Genomic DNA, 20,651 nt, shown 5'->3' on the forward strand with positions numbered 1-20,651 from the left:
TAGTCTCTCTTTCCTTCTTTTTCTCTCTCTAAAAAAGGTAGTGATAGATAGCGATGCAGCAAGTTCCCACTAGTACAAGTTGCTAGACTTGAAGTATAGGTGTTGGAGGAAATTTCTCATTCATGCTTTTATGGACATTATAATTAAGATGGATCCACACGCATACACTAAGAGAAATGTGGGCGATGAAAAAGTTCCAATTTTGAAAGCTTAACCATCTCTTAAGTTGAATTTCAATGTCTTTCATTATTCGTACTGTCCACATCGGTAGGGNCCATCCCCTTCTGAATCTTCAACGATCATCTCTGCTTCAGAGTCTTCTCCACCATGTCCAAAAGAGGATCAAGCAACAGACCAAATTAACCCAAATTCTCAACTGGGTTTTGATCTCAGCCTCTGTAACAATGATTCCGATCATGGGTCCAACCCGGAACTCAATCTAATCGACTGTTTCGATGCCAATTTGGCTGCAGAGCCAACTGATACAGAAACAGAGCCGAGGGTTTTCTCTTGCAACTATTGTCAGAGGAAGTTTTACAGTTCTCAGGCTCTTGGGGGGCACCAAAATGCTCACAAACGTGAGAGAACTTTGGCGAAGAGGACTCACCGGGTTGGGTCGGGGTCGAATTTTGGGTTCGCTCATCGGTATTCGAATTTGCCTTCTCTTCATCTTCATGGATCGTTTAGTAGGTCGCTTGGAATTCAGGCTCATTCCATGGTTCATAAGCCTTCTTCTTTTCATGTTTCTGGAATTGGGTCGTCGGGAATTTATGGTCACAGTGGGTGGTCACGGCAGCCGCTTGATCAACAACCGGCGATTGGGAGGCTGCCGCAGGGGAGTTCCCACATCGGAAGTCTTAGATGCATTACGTCAAACACAGGAGCTGCAAGGTTTGACGGTGTGAAAAAATTCTCTACGACGGAAACGCCGCCGCCGCTCGAAGGGTTCTGGTGGGATAGCAGCGGCAGTGGCAGCGGCGGTGGTGGCGGTTTCAGTCACTTGAAGATGAAGGCTAAACAAGATGAGTTATTGAAGCTTGACTTGTCTCTTAAGCTCTAATCAGAAAGGGAACTTTCTTCAAATTTCTTTTTTTTTTTTTTTCAAAATTTTCAATTAGATGGTTTGTTCTAAGATGGGAATTGATTTAGATCCTTATTTGTTTTCTTTCTTCCTTTCCCTTTCTGCTTCCAATACTTGAGAAGATTCTCTGTAAATAATCCATTTTGGCAACAGAAGAAGAACAAAAAAGTAGACCTCTTGAACGGGCAATTCTCAAAAGAAAATTCTAAAAAAACCATTGTTTCTGTTCAAATTACTTTGGAATTTGAGAAAGTAATGCCCTAGTCTCTCTTTCCTTCTTTTTCTCTCTCTAAAAAAGGTAGTGATAGATAGCGATGCAGCAAGTTCCCACTAGTACAAGTTGCTAGACTTGAAGTATAGGTGTTGGAGGAAATTTCTCATTCATGCTTTTATGGACATTATAATTAAGATGGATCCACACGCATACACTAAGAGAAATGTGGGCGATGAAAAAGTTCCAATTTTGAAAGCTTAACCATCTCTTAAGTTGAATTTCAATGTCTTTCATTATTCGTACTGTCCACATCGGTAGGGGAGGAGAACGGAACACTCTTTTATAAGGATGTAAAAACCTCTCTTTAGTAGACGCGTTCTACCGAGGAGAACGGAACACTCTTTTATAAGGATGTAAAAACCTCTCTTTAGTAGACGCGTTCTAAAACCTTGAAGGGAAGTTCGGAAGGAAAAGTCCAAAGAGGATAATATTTGCTAGCGGTTGGCTTGAGTAGTTACAAATGGTATTAGAGCCAGACATCGGATTATGTGCCAGCGAGGAGGCTAAGCCCCGAAGGGAATGAACACGAGGCGGTGTGCCAGCAAAAACGCTGGGCCCTGAAGGGGGTGGATTGAAGAGTCTCATATCGATTGGAGAAAGGAACAAGTGTCAGCGAAGACGCTGAGCCCCGAAAGGGGGTGAATTGCGAGATCCAACATTAGTTGGAGAGAAGAACGAAACACCATTTTATAAGGGTGTGAAAACCTCTCTCTAGTAGATGCATTTTAAAACCTTGAGGGGAAAGCCCAAAGAAGACAATATCGGCTAGCCATGGGCTTAGGTATATAATTACACGTACTTTACGTTACAACCTAGTTTTAAGAATAACTAAACTGGTTTATTCTATTTGATGAGCTTCCCTACACGTTACGATCTAGTTTTGAGAATAATTGTATAGATCAAATAATTGCATAGTACAATAGAACAAAACAACAAAATACCTATCAAATACAACCTTAAAAATAAGATTAAAAAAAAATTCACACACAAACGAGGAGTTGGTGTCATAATTCAAGATCCAACATAACATTATAATTTAGGCTTCTTGTCAATCAAACATGTTTGTGAGGGAGAGAGAGGATTTCAATATGAAATTCAAAGAGTAAATAGTGGTGTGCTGTGTGGTCCATGAAATGAGCACAAATTTGGATGCTTGTAGTTTTCATTTAATGAGACATGAATATATACGCAGATAGATTAGATAGAATGGGTGTGATGACAACATTCTTGACCCAATTGCAGTTGAAAGTAATAGACCATCACATTAGAACATCAAAAAGAGGTAGGTATAGATAGAGCACACCTTGTGAAAAAGCAATGGAAGCCACATAATGGCCCTCCCCCTCCCTCCTCACCTATTCCATCACAATCATCATTTTTCACACATTATTAAATTGTGGGTAAATCTTCATTGGCTTGATTTCTGACCTACAGGATCTCCTAATAAGGCCAAACCAGTGGTGGGGTTCAGTTCATATCCCAAAACAAATCATGTTCACCTTAATCATTCATCTAAACTCTGATCATTAGTCATAATAAAGGAACTAATTTCTCTCCTAGTATCAATATCAAGCAAGATGTAAAAGTAACAGAAATCTGGGTATTAACACACTTAATGACAATTAAATCTCTTACTTGTTTATCATACCATACAAACCTTCCTGAAAATGACCGAGCAAGCTTTGGGTGTTGGCCATTTGTTGCTTTGTTACTTCATCAGTTGGGGTGTCCATTCTTTGCAACATTGAAGAATCATAGCCTTTGATTTTGCATCTCAACTAAAGCAATGAGTAATTTATCAGAGGTTGAGTAATGAATCAAGTTTCATCAAATCAANTTTTATAAGGATGTAAAAACCTCTCTTTAGTAGACGCGTTCTAAAACCTTGAAGGGAAGTTCGGAAGGAAAAGTCCAAAGAGGATAATATTTGCTAGCGGTTGGCTTGAGTAGTTACAAATGGTATTAGAGCCAGACATCGGATTATGTGCCAGCGAGGAGGCTAAGCCCCGAAGGGAATGAACACGAGGCGGTGTGCCAGCAAAAACGCTGGGCCCTGAAGGGGGTGGATTGAAGAGTCTCATATCGATTGGAGAAAGGAACAAGTGTCAGCGAAGACGCTGAGCCNAAGTACTGTGCTTAAAATTTACTGAAACAAAGAACAATTATTTTCTTCAGATACACAGCAAAAGTAGACAGAGAATGGACTAAAAAAGAATTGTGGATTTATGATCACATAGCATCAGGTGAAGTTTAATCCAATTAGTGTCTTCCTCTAAGGATAACTGGTCATCACTAAAGAAGGTTTAATCCAAAAACAAACCTTTTCTCAAGTAATCTACCTACAAAATAAGTTAATGCTTTAATGTGTCAGAGGGTCAAATCCAAAAACAAGCCACCTGTTTGGTCCAACAAATTGTTTGAATATCATAAATTTACTGTACAAAGTTGAATTCAAGCTAAAGCTACAGTAAGAAGGCCTGGGACAAGGTGGGGTTGGATTTGTTCTGACCTTCGGGTCTGCAACACAGAATGACGAGCAGGAAGACAATCACTGACAATGACTTCATGAATTCAGTACTAACAAGTAGTTGATTTATGGGGAGAGGAGAGAGAAAATATGCACATGTAAGTAATCTTGGAACAGTTATTATCACTTTTATTATGTTCAAAATTCTGAAAAATGCATGACACAAACAGACACAAACAGGAATGGATCATAAACAAAATGGGCATCAATCCTTTACCTATTAACCATTACATTGGTAATGATAGAGGCTACTGGCTCGAGCAATATAATTATTAAACATAACCTGGAACCATTGGATTCTTGCTTTTCTCTAGCTTCATCAAAGGGGAAAAGTACTATGCGTAGGATATTGCAGCAATAGAGGCATTTCCTTCATCTCTTGGCATCTAGAGAAGATCCTCCACCGTGGTTTTCATGCTTAGCATCTTTTCGTTATGTGCACTCATTTGCACGCCCTTTGGGGAAAACAGGGGCCGCTACTATTTTCTCTCCACTAAGATGAATATTCATAGACTTGCTCAACTCTGGCGCATTCCCCATGTTGCTTGGATTAGTATTTTCCCCATGTTTGGTTTTATCCACTTCTTGACCCTTTTCAGAGTTCTTTTTTATACTATCACTCCCTGATTGTTTTCTGGATTCAATAGCAATTTCCTTTATAGTCTCCTCGAGTTTATCAAGTCTTGTTTTAACCTCCTGAAGTTACAGAATCTTTTCATGAATTCCTTCTTTTTCAGCTCCACGTCCTGATATGGTGGCTTTGGTTAAGTAAACCATTGAATAACTGAAAATCACAGAAAAACATTGTTAAGTGACCAAATCAAAGAACCAAAAGGAAAACTCAAATATCCAAATTCCCTTGGGTTTGAACATTGTTATCTATTATGCTTAGTCTTTAAACTGTGAACTTTTGACTTCCAAACTTCCACATTCTCATATTTATTTACTAGGTGTAGCAAAATGCTGTTCAGAGATGAATTCATTTTCCAACACCAAGTCACTCTTGAAATCACTGGGTACCATAACTTTTGTTTTTTAGACAATTACTAGTTCTCATAATTCATAATTTAACAGAGTCTCAAAAAGTTAAAACTTCTACATTACTAAGTTTATGATGCCAAACATGAACATATATACTGCTAATCTTGATTAAGAGACAAAATGATGATGCGGTCATTTCATCTCTTACACTGATATCTAATAAAATAATTACTAATCATGAAAACTTATGGTTTAAAGATTGTCCCAAAGCTATATTTGAAAACTATAGTCTATTTTTAAAAATGAATTTGAACATTCTGAATCGGAGAACTTATTTGGTAAGATAGTTTTTCAAATGGTTAAAAAAAACAGACAATAGAACCAAGTTTTACTAATTTCATGATAATCTTAGATTACAGAGAAGATAAACCAGAAGATGAAAGACAGAGCAAAGGAAGAAAATAATGTTAAATTATGAAATGATGAAATCAATCCTGAGCATGAAAGGAAGATGTTATGGCAAGAAGAGAATCATCAGACAGATATATGAATTTTGAACACACTTCAATTCTAAATGCACAAACCATCAGTATCTTATACTGATATGTTATTTGACTTACAAACAAAAAATACAATGCATTGCTATTGAATATCAATCTCTCTACTCATGGAAACATAAACACAAACATACAACACGACCAACTTAATTCAATCCCATTTTACAGATGTGAACACAACAACTTGATAAGATGCCCCAAAAGAACTTGAAGAACCATAAGCTACTGGAAATGTAGAACTGATCAAACAGCCAAGGAAGAGGAAGATAGAGAAGAGAAATGGATACCCAAATTTCTTTTCCTTTGGAGGTTCAGTGAAGAGATCATGAAGTTCAAGTTATTCAGCTGCTTGTAAGCCTCGTTGTAGCTTCTCAGATCCGATTCAACCGTGCTGTCGCCATTAATCCTACAATTGTTGCTGTTCTTGTCGGTCGGAATGTGGAATTTCGAGCAAAATGATCGGTTTGAAAATCGACTCNTTACAGAGAAGATAAACCAGAAGATGAAAGACAGAGCAAAGGAAGAAAATAATGTTAAATTATGAAATGATGAAATCAATCCTGAGCATGAAAGGAAGATGTTATGGCAAGAAGAGAATCATCAGACAGATATATGAATTTTGAACACACTTCAATTCTAAATGCACAAACCATCAGTATCTTATACTGATATGTTATTTGACTTACAAACAAAAAATACAATGCATTGCTATTGAATATCAATCTCTCTACTCATGGAAACATAAACACAAACATACAACACGACCAACTTAATTCAATCCCATTTTACAGATGTGAACACAACAACTTGATAAGATGCCCCAAAAGAACTTGAAGAACCATAAGCTACTGGAAATGTAGAACTGATCAAACAGCCAAGGAAGAGGAAGATAGAGAAGAGAAATGGATACCCAAATTTCTTTTCCTTTGGAGGTTCAGTGAAGAGATCATGAAGTTCAAGTTATTCAGCTGCTTGTAAGCCTCGTTGTAGCTTCTCAGATCCGATTCAACCGTGCTGTCGCCATTAATCCTACAATTGTTGCTGTTCTTGTCGGTCGGAATGTGGAATTTCGAGCAAAATGATCGGTTTGAAAATCGACTCCAACTGGCTCTGGCGCGAATCATTGGCCCTTGGACGAGATGGCGCGTAGGGGAAACTGTGGAATGAATATATACGTCACTGACTCTGATGAGATCGACGAGGCTTCATTTGCCAGGCCCATTGAGGTACAAATATTTGGGCCTGAGGCCCAAATATTGTTTAATTATATATTTTTATAGTTAATTTACAAAAATAAATCAACTAGGTTTTTTTTTTTCTTTTCCTACAAAAAATAAAATAAAATGGATTATGTTAAAAAATTTAAATAAAAAAAAATTATATTTAAGTGAGTGAATTCCCTCTTAGAACACTATTGATGGTACCCACTAGATTGAGAAGATTCTCATTTCCCAATTCCACTTTAAAGAACACTACAAGACTTTGTTAAGAATCAAGCAAAATTATGATTACTCATTAATTGTTTTTGGTAAACTGACCAGTTTTTTTTTTTTTTTTTTTTTTTTTTTTTTTTTTTTTTTTTTTTTTTTTTTTTTTTTTTTGTTTATGTTTCCAATGATCATTTTCTATTGGTTCGAAGATATTTAGCTATGGAGTTTAGTGGATTCAGTGAGTGAGTGGAACTGAGATCGAAATGTTGTGCAGAAGAATTTCCAGTAATGGCGATTCAGGGACGGCGCCAGTGTACCTCAATGTGTACGATTTGACGCCCATTAATGGCTACGCATATTGGCTCGGTCTCGGTGTTTTTCATTCTGGTGTTCAAGGTCTGTTCTAATTTAACCTTCTTTTCTCGCTCTAACGCTTCGATTTCTCTGCTGTGTTAGATCTGCATTCTGATTTCTGATGCTGAATTTTGGTTTGGTGGTTTTGAATCCACTTTTGATGAGTTCTGTTTCTGGTTGGTTGCTGAGAAAATGGGGGGAAATTGATTGAACTTCGAGGGTTTTTGCTTTCTGTGTTCCTGTTTGTGTGATTTTGTTCTTGTAGATTTTTTTTTTCCCGATGTTTTCTGGACCTCCTATTTTGCTGGATTTTGTTTGGATGGTGAGAAAATGTTGGAAAATTAAACGAACTTCGAGGTTAATACTCTTCTGCTGCATTTCTTCTTTGTTTTTGAGGCATAATTTGGTCCTGCTGTTTTCTGGATTTCCATTTTTCTAGGTTGTGTTTGGTTGCTGAGAAAATGAAGGAAAGTTGAATGAACTTTTAGTGCTCTAGTTTATAGTTCTTGAACTATAATTTACTCTTGGACAATCGTTCATGATGTTTTCTGAGTAAGAAAATGACTGAAAATCAAATGAACTTGGAGATTTTTTTACTTCTAGTACACTTGTTCATTGTTCTTGAACTAAAATTGAATGAACTTTGAGGGTTTTTTTACAACTTTTAGTGCATTAGTTCATTGTTCTTGAACCATAATTTACTCTTGGAGAATCATTTTTGGTTTTAGTACAATAATTTGTTGTTCTAGAGGTTTAATCTAGTGTTCTTCTGGATCTTGACCTCCATTGTTGATCTAACACTGAGAAATCTGTGGGATTTCTGATGCAGTTCATGGAGTTGAATATGCATTTGGGGCTCATGAGTATCCAAGTACAGGGATATTTGAAGGGGAGCCGAAGCAATGTGATGGATTCAAGTTCAGGAAATCAATTTTGATTGGGAAAACGGATTTGAATCAAGCAGAAGTGAGGTCATTAATGGAGGAACTTAGTAAAGATTATAGAGGAAATGCTTATAATCTAATCACCAAGAACTGCAACCATTTTTGCAACCATGTTTGCATCAAACTCACTGGAAATCCCATTCCAAGTTGGATCAATCGTCTTGCTAGAATTGGTATGATTCAACTTCAGCTCCTGTTTTGATCCAAATTTACCTTTCCTTTCCTACTTTTTGCTGTTTGTGAAGATTTTTCTGAATCATTTTGTGTTTGTAAGGATTTTTCTGAGATGGGGTTTGAATGCAGGGTGGATTTGCAGCTGTGTTTTGCCAGCAACCTTAAACTCCACGAAAGTTGGACAGAACAGAGTGCAGAACAAGAGAAGTGAAGAAAAACAAGAAGGAGAAGAAGAGAAGAAGAAGGAATCGCCATTAACAGCTGAAATTGCAGCTTCTAAGTCTTCTTCTTCTTCTTCTTCTTCTTCATCTTCTCCAACCATTCTCCGCAGAGGTAGAAGCAGAACCAGACGCCCTCGTCCCCTAAGTTCACCATTGATTCCCACATCAAATTCTTGAAGCTTTTTATCAGTGATTATGTAAATTTTTGTATTATTTGGCAAAGTGGGTTGTTTGTTTGTGTCTGAATTGTTTTCCCCATTTTCTTGGATTTTCTTGGGCTGCCATTAAATTTACAGGCTGGGTTTTGAATTCCCAGGTGAGATGTGAGTTGGAATCCAAATTTCGATGATATTTCTTCGTCCCATTTTAGTAGCTTCATGTATCACTCCTTCCCCTTCACCTTTCTCATGTACACAATTTCAAATTGAATCGAAAGACATGTATATTTCGATAGTAGCCGTGGCATACCTTCCAAATCGAGGGTCTCCAATAAACACAATACATGCATAACACCGGTGGGAGAGGAGGCCCTTCTCACTTAAGCTCAATTTCCTTACCCTCGTGTTTGAATGTAAGGTAATATTTTTGTCTAATACTGAGATGAAATATAAGTAAAAGCCTTTATAATGTGCATATAATTTAGAAAACAAGCTTTTAAAATCATGTAAAATAACCCTTAAAATTAGCCTTGGAATTGGGAAGAGATGTAAGAAAGGGGGGAAAGGCAAATAACTAAAATAAGGAGCAAATTTGCAAAAAAAGAAAAAGTTGTGGCCATTGTTTGCAATAGAGCTCCACCTTTGTGACAATGGTGTTTCTACTTTTGCTCTTTTTTGAATGCTTTAAGGGTCAAAAAGTTTGAGAATTTGGCCATTTTTTGACATTTATGCAACCACTACCATTCACTTTCAAACTATAAACATCTACTCCATCCATGTCATAAGCGTTTTGCTTTAAATATTTGTCTTTTAATTTGGTATTTGAATATTTACACACATACATGCACACTTCTTAGTAATTAATAACAAGTATATTAGCCAATAGCTAGGCCAATTATGATATGTATATATTATACCAAGTATCGAGTGGACACCTTTAATATTAGAAAATTAATTGAGAATATAACAAATCAACCTGAAAAAAATAACGACAATAATCAAATAAAATCACTTCACAAAACTCTGAAGGTAAACCCCATAAGAATTATAATTCAGCAAAAGTTTATTATCTTCATTCATTTTAAAAAGAAAACCAATCAATTTAGATTTTTTTAGAAAAATAATATAGGATTTTTTTTTTCTTTTCCCCGTTGGTCCAAATAAGTGTTCGAAAAGGCAATAAAAATATTCCAACACTTATCCTGTTAGAAAATTTTCAGCCTGAGCTGCTCTTACAAGTAAAAGTAAAATAGTCGAGTCTATTGGATGGCTAAGATGATGAAGAATGGATACCAAAAAAAAAAGGTGGGACTTGGGAGGAAACTTTAGCAGAATCATCCATGAATGTTTGAAATTATAACTTTAGCATAAGAATGGGAATCACCCTCGATTTCAAAGAAGTTAGAACAGTGAAAGAAGGAAATATAAGTGAAAAATCTGCTGCTATGCAATGTGTAATCCAACCAAGCGAGCCTGCAGAAAGAAAGAACAAGTTCAATAAATGTGGTCAGCTCGAAACGACGAAGTACATTGAGTCTGAAGTGCGTAATAGGATACTTGCCTTCAACGACTGTGGGAGTATACAATGTATGATGAAGACATTCGGTTTTTTAACTTTGTTTTGCTTGTAACCATTCAACAAAATTGTCGAGGATCAACGGCCAAGCAAGTTCCGAATCGTAATTGCTCAGGTCCGGAAAACTTATCTGCACAATTATCATCATGATTCATGGGTCACAAATTGAATTGAGGATATCAATAGCGAACAAATCAATTGGGGTGGATAGATAAGTTATTCTCACGAGATAACTGTCTGACCCAACTACATATGGTTAAATTTCAAGTAGGTGGCCACCATGATTTGAACACATTCCTTGTATGTTTATTATCACATGGCTCTAATCGAATAGGATGAATTGATCCCCTCCTAGATTGCCCAATTAGCAATTTAATAGTTTTCTGTATTTTTAGGTTCATAAGGCAAGCAAAATATAAATATTATAGTTCTTAGATTAGTATAATTATAGTTTTGTAAATATATTATGTGTTAGTTTTGTAATAGGATGAGTTGATCCCCTCCTAGATTGCCCAATTAAGCTTGTACATTTAGATATATATAGTATATATAGATATATAAATCTAAATACCAATCTTATTGAATAAAAGGGATAGGATCATTGGATTGACAATGACTCTCTTCTTATATTCAGAGCACATTTCTAGTAGGTGCACTGCGATTATTTTCACAAAATAACTACCTAACCCTACTACATTTGGTTGTCAAGAAAACTCATAGGCAGGTGGTCCTCATCGTCATGACTTAAAACTATTCCCTCTAAACTCTTTATTGTTTTCATGGCTCTTATTGAGCCCATGGTCCATGGTAATACTGGGTGGGGAAGATGGAAAGCAAATATAATGAATTGTGTTAATGTGCTTTGAGGGGAAAGGGAGAGATAAAATACCTCATTGCAGAACCGAAAGAACCCCATCCATTGATCCATATTAACAACCTTATAGTCACTTTGTATCTGCATACATAATACGAGCAAATAAGAAATAAATTTTATTCTGCCTAGATGATGGGGAAGACAACAAACAGGGGATTAAACAACCAATAACCCAAAAAAAAAAAAATAATCAAAGCAAGAAAATTTTATTACTCTACAATATATCTTTCAAGGTTACCCATGTGCTTAAGTTCTCCTTGTGAGAAGCAGATTAACAGAAAAACGAATTGCCTAGAAAGCTATGGCTTAAGCTACCAGAAGAAATGTGGTAAAGTCAATTTTATCGACACGGGGCAGTGTGCTCCACTATGTATGCTAAAGAGAGGCCAAAACTCAAGAATGTAACTCTCTCAGACTAAGTGCTACAATTAAATATGTAGAAGCACTTTGAGGCAGAGGTGGAGTCGACTGAAGTGGCAAATAAACCATGCCCATGGATAAATGTAGCAATTTAGATGACACAAGCGTAGTGCAGCACTCACCTTCAAGTATTCAACAAATGAATTGACTTGAGCATGAAACTGAGACCCTAAAACAAGATTCAGCAGCTCGCATATACTCTCTATGTCAATACTCTTTTGCTTCTCCTCTAAGAAAAAAAAAATATTAATGGATTAAAGAAAACGTAAATATCAAATTATAGAGTAGAAGAAAATGAACCGATCTTCAAAATAAAAAATACACTAAAATAATTTGTTTACCTGTTAAACAATACCGAAATGCATATGAATAGAAGTCCACAAAATTTGATGGCCTCCTTACCTTCTCAAAATGTGAGGTATTGATAATTAAGAACTTTATGTGTAAAATTTCAGCAATCCACCAACTATATGTACTTGTTTATTTTTGAACTTTTAACAAGACAAGAATGTACCTCTTTCTCGAGATCTGGTAGTGCCTTCTTTAGTTTACTAACAGTGTCAGCCTTCAGGGATTTGAGGCCTCTACGCCATTCCTCCTATAGAATAAGCAATAGGTTAAGGTTCCATAAAATGAATTTACTAAGGAGGGGGCACGAGGGACTAAATGCTTCATCATGTCTCAAACTGAAATTAGAATATATAATAAGATGGAACATGGGCATGATGAAAGAAAAGGAAGAGAACAGTAAACACGAGGAAAATAAGATAAATAAACAATCAACAAAACTTTCCAAATAATTTGAAGCTATGAATATAAATGACAAAATTTTCCATAGAACTGAAGGACACAGTTGCATGTTCAAGTTAGGTCATAAACTAAAGAATTTTCCTTACAAGCTGGTGCTTAACACACAAAATATACACTCTACAGATTACCATACTAATTAGAAAATGAATAGAAAGGATTCAATGATGTGGATGCATTTTGCAGAAAATAAAGGGGAACTATACGAGAAAGAAGATCTGCTGTATAACTTATATAATATTCGGAGGCCCACAAGAGAGTAAACATTCTTACCAGGTTAAAGTATCCCTGTTTTTCAGCTTTCATTTTCCTGGTATGTGCAATCCATTAGTTTCTAGGCAATGGGATCATAGACACAAAAATATTGAGTTATCGTATCAATCTAACTACAACTTACCAAGCAAGCATCAAGATCCTTACATCAGTGTGATCCACTTCCATGTCTGAACAAAGAGTTTCAATTCCTTCTGGACTGTTAAAGAAATAGTCAGTACTACATACCATATGGATCTTATCTATACATGTATTCAGAAGTCTCCTTAAAGATAAGGAAAACAACCTTCTTGTTCATTACAAGAACATGGATGGGAAGTTTTGATGTAGAAGGATAGTATTATTATACAAGAGTAAGCGTGAGATATCAACCACAAAAGGAAAAATTTTCATTATTTGAATATTGCTGGGAATTTAAACAGTATAATACTGAATAAAAAAATATATTTGTACCACGCAAACCTAACTACCAATGCTGAAAATTGAGATATTTCCATGGGCCAAAATTCGACTTACTCGATCAAACCAGAAGAGGCATTGGCATATGAGTAAAATAGGCTATTGATCCGTTCCAACTCTTTTGTGCTTGCTTTACTTGAGGCTGAATAAATTGAGAATCTTAAGTTCATGAGAGTTGAATTAAAAGATCGTTGTGAATAACAAACGATCATAAATCATGTAGTTTATACCAGCAAGAACGAAAGGAGGGACTTCTATACAAAACATAAACACAATACGACGATCATAAATCATGTCCCACTAAACCTTCACTCTATTTCAAGACTAACTAAAATCTTAATATAGTTCTACACGCAGTATCAAAAAGACACAAATCTCCTTAAAAAGAACCATCAAGAAAGTAATTAATCATGCGTGTAGCACGCGATTAACTACAACACATACACAACACGACGATCGATTTCCATGGCGATAATCACAGGTAGAAGAATTCGAATTCTGGAAAAGAAACAAAAAAAATCAAATACCGGAACGAAAGAGATCCACGGCGGAAGAATTAACGGAAGTTGAATTTGGTTGACCGGTTTTCCTTGTAGTACGCCGCATCTTCTTCTTCCGCAATTCGATTGCAATGGAGGAGATACTAAGAGAAAGCAAAGAAGAAGATTGATTTTTATCGCACCAAATCGGAGAATAGAGGAAATATAAAAGCAAGAACAAAACTTCGGCTTTCCTTTTCTTTTATTTTCCTTTTCTTTTATTTTCCTTTTCTTTTATTTTCCTTTTTATGACTATATTTTATTTCCTTCCTAAAATAATAATAAATAAATAAATAAAATATATGAAATTACGTAAAGAATTATAATAAAATTAGTTTAAAAGTGTTTATATGTAATTATTTTATTAGCGATAATATAATTATATATTAAAAAAAGGGGGGAAAAATTGTTCAATCTTGTTCTTCTTCGACTTGTCTCCTCATTTCCAATTCAACTAAGCACCGCGTCGGAGCAGCTTGCTTTGGACGCTGAACAAAATCTTCAATTCCATCGCCACTGAAGGTAAATCGAAATCCCTCTCTTTTGTTTAATGCTGTTGAGCTATAGAAGATCGATATCTGCATTTGCGAATCTCAACCCTAATAAATCCTTCGAGGTAAGGAACTTTCGATTTTGCTTCGTGTGTTGTAGAGTTTTGAGTTCGGCTTAATTTGAAAACCAGTTTGACGCCGAGTGATTCTGTCTCCTGCCTTAGCTTTATTCCGATGGCCAATCGATTAGCTGCAAAAGCTTGCAATCTTCCTTCACTTCCTCATCTCAAACATCTAATCCAGTAATAATTATCCATCATGGATGCTTTCCACTCCCTGATTTCTTAGCTTTAGTAAGCCACTTGAAATCGTCTCTTCCATGAATTTCAACTCTACCACTTCATGTCATTGCTCATTTGGCTCTCTCGAGTCATTCAATCGGCTAATTTAGGGAATGATCATGGGTTTATAAGTGAGGAATACTAACTCCATTGGTATGAGGCCTTTTGGGGAAGCCCAAAGCAAAGCCACGAGAACTTATGCTCAAAGTGGACAATATCATACCATTGTGGAGAGTCGTGTTCGTCTAACATGGTATCAGAGCCATGCCCTAAACTTAGTCGTGCCAATAGATTGGTAAATCCTCATATCCTCAAATATCAAAGCCTTTTGGGAAGCCCAAAGCAAAGCCATAAGAGCTTATGCTCAAAGTGGAGAATATCATATCATCGTGGAGAGTCGTGTTCGTCTAACCATTCATACTTACAATTTGAAGTTCTTTTTAATAATCTTCTTTTGGGATAGTGGACTATTGTTGACTATCTTAAGATGACAAGGATTTTTCCTAATTGTTGCGCTCATAGAAGGTGGTTATTTTCTGAATTTTAAGTGATCATCTGCTACCAATAACCCTAATTTGCTGTATCTTGATTAATGGTTCTTTAAATATTTCTATTTATTAAACTGCACCCTCTTTCAGGCGCATCACACTTTTGTAACTGCAGGGTCGCATGGTGCTTTTAATATCAGGGACAGGGACGAGGATAGCTGTGAGATCCCACGTCGGTTGGGGTGGAGAACAAAACATTCTTTACAAGGGTATGGAAACCTCTCCCTAATAGATGCATTTTAAAAACCTTGAGGGGAAGGCCGAAAGGGAAAGTCCAAAGAGGACAATGTCTGCTAACAATGAGCTTGGACGGTTACAAAGGCTTAAGGTTCCTTTCAATGCTTATTAGATTTTTAACTTCATAATCCTCAAGTCTTCTTAAGATTTATAAAATAGCTTGGAGAGTTGCATGGGAACTTTGTTCACATTCTGATACATAAAACTTGTTTGGTGGAATGATGCTCCAAAGTAAGTTCCCCATAAGTTTTTTGCTCAATTTAATTTTTAAATAGATTACCTTCATTGCCAGTTAGCTTTATGACCAGAGATCAGTATGTTTTATGACAAGATTAAATTGAGCTAAAAAACTGACGAGAAACTCTCTTTTGAAGTTAGCAAGTATAGGGGTGGGCTCTTGAATTTCTTCATTACTTGTGTTCTTTTCCTTTGTTCCTCTACAATCCATCTCTTTCCATTTGGTTCCCATCACACATCACTAGTCTTTGATTCAAAAGCTTTCCGACCCTGAGGTAATAAGCTTGACATAGCAAACAATTACTTGGAGCAATTGTATGATAATTGCTAGTAGTTATTAACTCGAATAAGTTTAGGAAAATTGTTAGTTTTTTGTTTAAGAGAATTGTTAGTAGTTGCTGACGGGTGGAAAAGGTTTAGGAAATTTGTCAGTGCTTTCTCCACCATAAATACTCATAAGATCCAATGTTCTATACACAACAACAAAGAGAGTTAAAAANAATCGGCTAATTTAGGGAATGATCATGGGTTTATAAGTGAGGAATACTAACTCCATTGGTATGAGGCCTTTTGGGGAAGCCCAAAGCAAAGCCACGAGAACTTATGCTCAAAGTGGACAATATCATACCATTGTGGAGAGTCGTGTTCGTCTAACATGGTATCAGAGCCATGCCCTAAACTTAGTCGTGCCAATAGATTGGTAAATCCTCATATCCTCAAATATCAAAGCCTTTTGGGAAGCCCAAAGCAAAGCCATAAGAGCTTATGCTCAAAGTGGAGAATATCATATCATCGTGGAGAGTCGTGTTCGTCTAACCATTCATACTTACAATTTGAAGTTCTTTTTAATAATCTTCTTTTGGGATAGTGGACTATTGTTGACTATCTTAAGATGACAAGGATTTTTCCTAATTGTTGCGCTCATAGAAGGTGGTTATTTTCTGAATTTTAAGTGATCATCTGCTACCAATAACCCTAATTTGCTGTATCTTGATTAATGGTTCTTTAAATATTTCTATTTATTAAACTGCACCCTCTTTCAGGCGCATCACACTTTTGTAACTGCAGGGTCGCATGGTGCTTTTAATATCAGGGACAGGGACGAGGATAGCTGTGAGATCCCACGTCGGTTGGGGTGGAGAACAAAACATTCTTTACAAGGGTATGGAAACCTCTCCCTAATAGATGCATTTTAAAAACCTTGAGGGGAAGGCCGAAAGGGAAAGTCCAAAGAGGACAATGTCTGCTAACAATGAGCTTGGACGGTTACAAAGGCTTAAGGTTCCTTTCAATGCTTATTAGATTTTTAACTTCATAATCCTCAAGTCTTCTTAAGATTTATAAAATAGCTTGGAGAGTTGCATGGGAACTTTGTTCACATTCTGATACATAAAACTTGTTTGGTGGAATGATGCTCCAAAGTAAGTTCCCCATAAGTTTTTTGCTCAATTTAATTTTTAAATAGATTACCTTCATTGCCAGTTAGCTTTATGACCAGAGATCAGTATGTTTTATGACAAGATTAAATTGAGCTAAAAAACTGACGAGAAACTCTCTTTTGAAGTTAGCAAGTATAGGGGTGGGCTCTTGAATTTCTTCATTACTTGTGTTCTTTTCCTTTGTTCCTCTACAATCCATCTCTTTCCATTTGGTTCCCATCACACATCACTAGTCTTTGATTCAAAAGCTTTCCGACCCTGAGGTAATAAGCTTGACATAGCAAACAATTACTTGGAGCAATTGTATGATAATTGCTAGTAGTTATTAACTCGAATAAGTTTAGGAAAATTGTTAGTTTTTTGTTTAAGAGAATTGTTAGTAGTTGCTGACGGGTGGAAAAGGTTTAGGAAATTTGTCAGTGCTTTCTCCACCATAAATACTCATAAGATCCAATGTTCTATACACAACAACAAAGAGAGTTAAAAAGCATAGTAGTTAAGCTTCCAAGAAACTCTCTCCTCAAGTTGTTTTTTAAGCTTCATTTATTTTTTTCGGTATATTTCGATTGTGGGTCATATCCAACCCAAACAGTGGGCCATATCCATAGACAAGACCCTAGTTGAGCAAGTGATACTAACGGACTTGGTGTGACATCTTTGTTTTGTTTTGTTTTGCTTTGTTTTGTTTTGTTTTGTTTTGTTATAGGTATGATATGGTGCCCCTACAGATTGAAATCTCTTGCGAGCGAACTGTGGGAATCCTTCTCTTCCCAATATTTTTCTTTTTAAATTAAGGTTTAAAGAACAGAGGGGTGGGATTTATATAGGTATGCTAGGATTGGAGTAAAGGGGCAGAAAATCACAACCCTGCAACAGCCAAGACCTTCATTTACTTGCACCTACCGCAGGCACTTGGTTGGAATGCATAATTTTGATGATTTCTGTACTTGTTTAGAATGTTCTTGCAGGCTTAGAATTTCCCCCCTTCGAATGTATCCTATTCTCTGATGTCAAATTACTACTAGGTTTAACGAGGCAGCACAAATTTTGAATATATTTTTACTTCAGATCCTAGTGCACAAGTTTCTTTGTATGATTTGGAAACACTGATCTTTCTTATACATGGGAAATTTACACCATACTTATTATTAATATTGTATTCCCATTAGTTACATTTTGTTGATATTGACATATGAATACGGGTGTACATGGTCCGAGTTGGGTTGAGAAATTTTTAAATTTGGATTGGTTAGATCAGTAACTCAACCCAATCCTTTATTTTCTGGTCGAGTTGTAAAAAAGCTTTTATTTATTCATAATTTATAATTATTCGATACAATTTTATATAAAAAAAAATATATTAAAAGTTCACCTACAAACACAAATTCAATCTCTACAATTCGGGTTGGTTGGGTCCGGTCGAGATGTCGAGTTGATTGTACACCTGAAAGCAAAAAGAAGAAAAGAAAAAAAAAGACAAAAAAAAGTTTGGTATAAATTTGGACTATTCCCAGGTTTCTCCCATTTCCATCACTTTCTCTCTCTCTTACAGTCTTTCTCTCTCTAAAATGGCAAGACCTCAGCAGCGCTATCGAGGAGTCCGGCAAAGGCATTGGGGCTCTTGGGTCTCCGAGATTCGTCACCCTTTACTGTAACTCTTCTAATATCACTTCTCCTCTACTTTTGTTCTATAAATTTTAAACCAATTAATGAACTAAATTGTTACTTTATTATTTTTAAATATCAAAATACGTTTCTTTAATAAATTATGATATGATATAAAAATTTGAATTTTTTTTTTTTTTTTTTTCTTTTTGTCTCTCCTTCAGGAAGACAAGGATATGGCTGGGAACTTTCGAAACGGCGGAAGACGCAGCCAGAGCATACGACGAAGCAGCCAGAATCATGTGTTGCCCTAACAATCTCCCAACCAATCACAACTCGCCACGTCACTCTTTGTCCGCGCCGCCGCCGTCCTCGAACCTTCTAACCCCCACATTGATCGAGAAGTTGCAGAAATGTCGAACGGCTTCTTTCCAAATGGTCAAAAAGCAATTCCCAAACAAAACCCACTTCTCCGACCGGAAATCCGCTCACCCAAGTCGCCCTCACCCCACCAATCTCAACGACGGCTATGGTGCTTCCGGCGTTCACTTACCGGAAACGGACGCCAAGTGGGTCGCCGGCGGCGAGGCTCAGGAGATCGCCCGGCTTGAAGATGATCACGTAGAGCAAATGATCCAAGAATTGCTTGATCTTGGGTCATTTGAGTTTTGCCCTAATAATAATAATTATCTTAATGATATTGAGTCTACAAATAATTAAAATATATTATCTAATAAATAAATTTAATGCACTTTTTCCTTTTTTATATTTAATTTTTAGATTCAGTAAAAAAAAACGTCATATATATACACTATATACGTTATTATAATATTACTTTAATTACAAATTTTGTGACGAATCGTTCTTTCTATTTGATCTCTATTTACCATTATAGTATACAAAAAAAATTTAAATTTTAAAGTTCTAAATTAATTTTTTAAAAATTTAAATTATTAAAATTCTATTCATCCATAGTGGCACATTGTGATGTCTAACTCTGATATTGTTCATTTTGACTCGTTACGTATCGTTAACCTCACGTTTTTAAAACGCGTATATTGAGAAGAGTTTTTCACACTCTTATAAAGAATGTTTTGTTCTCCTCTCTGACCAATATGGGATCTCACAATCCACCTATATCTCATTCAGTCAGAGAAATTGACAAATTCTTTGTTTTTGTTTTTGTTTTTTTTTTTCCAAAAATTTATTAATTGATTAAAAAAGTAAAAAGAATGGTTTGTTTGATAAAGTACACGATGTAGCTACAACCTTGGATCATGTGAAGGAATGAAATAAATAAAGAAAACTATGAAAAGAGGTTGAAGATATAAGAGAAAGGGAGGAATAAAAAATAAAGATAAAGAAAAACAAAAAAAAAAAATTAATTTAAATGAAAAAAAAATTATATAATAATATTTTAAATAATATTAATTATATAAAAGAGAATAATCTCAAAATTAATTTATTTTTATGGCACTTGAGGACAGCCTACATAAAAACAAGTGGAAATAATATATAGATAGAATGAGTATGTGGGTCAAAAGTGATTTTTAAAAATAGAAGAAACAAAAATAAATAAATAAAAAAAATAAAATAAAATAAAATGGCAGGAGATAATAAAGCTGTCAAGTCCGTTATCAAGGTGAGAACAAAAAAATAAAAAGAAAAAATAAAGTAGGCGAGAAAACAAAATAAAAGTATTTTAAAAGTTAAATTATAATCATTATCATTTTTTCCCGAACCACATTCACATTTTTATTCTTTTTAAAAATTAATATTTATTTTCATCTATTAAAAGTTTTAAGTAACTATTAAATAAAAAAATATTTTAAAAAGAGAATTAAAATTAAATATTTGGTTTAAAAAATAAAAAAAGTAGAGTATCATTATTATGGAATCGGATCTTTAATTATTAGCGTCTATAACCCTTTGTTATTTATTTATTTGGGTTAATCTATTAAATGGTAATAATTTAACTTTATTAATTAATTTTTCGTAAATTAAAGTTGTGCATGGAATGGAATCCATCAATTAGCAACAAATTCCAACATATTAAATCCTTCCCTTTCTCTTTTTTATTCATAATTGGCTTCCATTTTTATAT

General features: G+C 35.4%; 4 protein-coding genes and 2 long non-coding RNA genes across 7 annotated transcripts; 4 read left to right on the forward strand and 2 right to left on the reverse strand.

Annotated features, from left to right (window-relative positions):
- The first annotated feature begins 148 nt into the window (after window positions 1-148).
- Window positions 149-1,270, forward strand: LOC111788506 (zinc finger protein 3-like). Its single transcript, XM_023668842.1, has 2 exons — window positions 149-178; window positions 272-1,270. Exons 1-2 carry the CDS (start codon window positions 149-151, stop codon window positions 1,058-1,060), a joined length of 819 nt encoding a protein of 272 aa, XP_023524610.1. The 3' UTR covers window positions 1,061-1,270.
- Window positions 1,271-2,066: 796 nt separating this feature from the next.
- Window positions 2,067-6,544, reverse strand: LOC111787919. The gene is made up of 3 exons (XR_002814056.1): window positions 6,331-6,544; window positions 4,166-4,666; window positions 2,067-3,133 (listed from the first exon to the last, which is right to left on the reverse strand). It is a non-coding gene; the product is annotated as an uncharacterized LOC111787919 (long non-coding RNA).
- A 441-nt stretch (window positions 6,545-6,985) lies between these two features.
- On the forward strand, window positions 6,986-8,915 carry LOC111787920 (deSI-like protein At4g17486). The gene is made up of 3 exons (XM_023668015.1): window positions 6,986-7,246; window positions 8,034-8,321; window positions 8,452-8,915. The coding sequence occupies exons 1-3, from the start codon at window positions 7,114-7,116 to the stop codon at window positions 8,718-8,720; spliced, it is 690 nt and encodes a 229-aa protein (XP_023523783.1). The 5' UTR covers window positions 6,986-7,113; the 3' UTR covers window positions 8,721-8,915.
- A 972-nt stretch (window positions 8,916-9,887) lies between these two features.
- LOC111787921 (DCN1-like protein 4) lies at window positions 9,888-13,852 on the reverse strand. Its single transcript, XM_023668016.1, has 10 exons — window positions 13,638-13,852; window positions 13,168-13,252; window positions 12,776-12,850; window positions 12,652-12,688; window positions 12,086-12,169; window positions 11,913-11,973; window positions 11,694-11,800; window positions 11,167-11,232; window positions 10,263-10,407; window positions 9,888-10,174 (listed from the first exon to the last, which is right to left on the reverse strand). The coding sequence occupies exons 1-9, from the start codon at window positions 13,714-13,716 to the stop codon at window positions 10,312-10,314; spliced, it is 690 nt and encodes a 229-aa protein (XP_023523784.1). The 5' UTR covers window positions 13,717-13,852; the 3' UTR covers window positions 9,888-10,174; window positions 10,263-10,311.
- Window positions 13,853-14,010: 158 nt separating this feature from the next.
- Window positions 14,011-18,081, forward strand: LOC111787922. 2 transcript variants are annotated; one of them, XR_002814059.1, is made up of 3 exons: window positions 14,011-14,171; window positions 15,120-15,238; window positions 17,649-18,081. It is a non-coding gene; the product is annotated as an uncharacterized LOC111787922 (long non-coding RNA). The 2 variants fall into 2 exon arrangements; XR_002814057.1 differs by having other exon boundaries at window positions 15,145-15,238.
- Window positions 18,082-18,447: 366 nt separating this feature from the next.
- LOC111789278 (ethylene-responsive transcription factor ERF003-like) lies at window positions 18,448-19,267 on the forward strand. Its single transcript, XM_023669995.1, has 2 exons — window positions 18,448-18,593; window positions 18,772-19,267. Exons 1-2 carry the CDS (start codon window positions 18,511-18,513, stop codon window positions 19,265-19,267), a joined length of 579 nt encoding a protein of 192 aa, XP_023525763.1. The 5' UTR covers window positions 18,448-18,510.
- Window positions 19,268-20,651: the final 1,384 nt, after the last annotated feature.

Source organism: Cucurbita pepo, chromosome LG02 (assembly GCF_002806865.2).
Source record: "Cucurbita pepo subsp. pepo cultivar mu-cu-16 chromosome LG02, ASM280686v2, whole genome shotgun sequence".
Classification (NCBI taxonomy): Eukaryota; Viridiplantae; Streptophyta; class Magnoliopsida; order Cucurbitales; family Cucurbitaceae; genus Cucurbita; species Cucurbita pepo.

Excerpts from the sequence above, each read along its gene's own strand:
- LOC111789278 (XM_023669995.1), top strand. The coding sequence starts at position 18,511 with ATGGCAAGACCTCAGCAGCGCTATCGAGGAGTCCGGCAAAGGCATTGG. Across the intron at positions 18,594-18,771 it reads GAGATTCGTCACCCTTTACT|GAAGACAAGGATATGGCTGG; the intron begins GTAACTCTTCTA and ends TCTCTCCTTCAG.
- LOC111787920 (XM_023668015.1), top strand. The coding sequence starts at position 7,114 with ATGTTGTGCAGAAGAATTTCCAGTAATGGCGATTCAGGGACGGCGCCA. Across the intron at positions 7,247-8,033 it reads TTTTCATTCTGGTGTTCAAG|TTCATGGAGTTGAATATGCA; the intron begins GTCTGTTCTAAT and ends TTTCTGATGCAG. Across the intron at positions 8,322-8,451 it reads CAATCGTCTTGCTAGAATTG|GGTGGATTTGCAGCTGTGTT; the intron begins GTATGATTCAAC and ends GTTTGAATGCAG.
- LOC111787921 (XM_023668016.1), bottom strand. The coding sequence starts at position 13,716 with ATGCGGCGTACTACAAGGAAAACCGGTCAACCAAATTCAACTTCCGTT. Across the intron at positions 12,689-12,775 it reads AGGATCTTGATGCTTGCTTG|GAAAATGAAAGCTGAAAAAC; the intron begins GTAAGTTGTAGT and ends TGCACATACCAG. Across the intron at positions 11,233-11,693 it reads CATTTGTTGAATACTTGAAG|ATACAAAGTGACTATAAGGT; the intron begins GTGAGTGCTGCA and ends TTATGTATGCAG.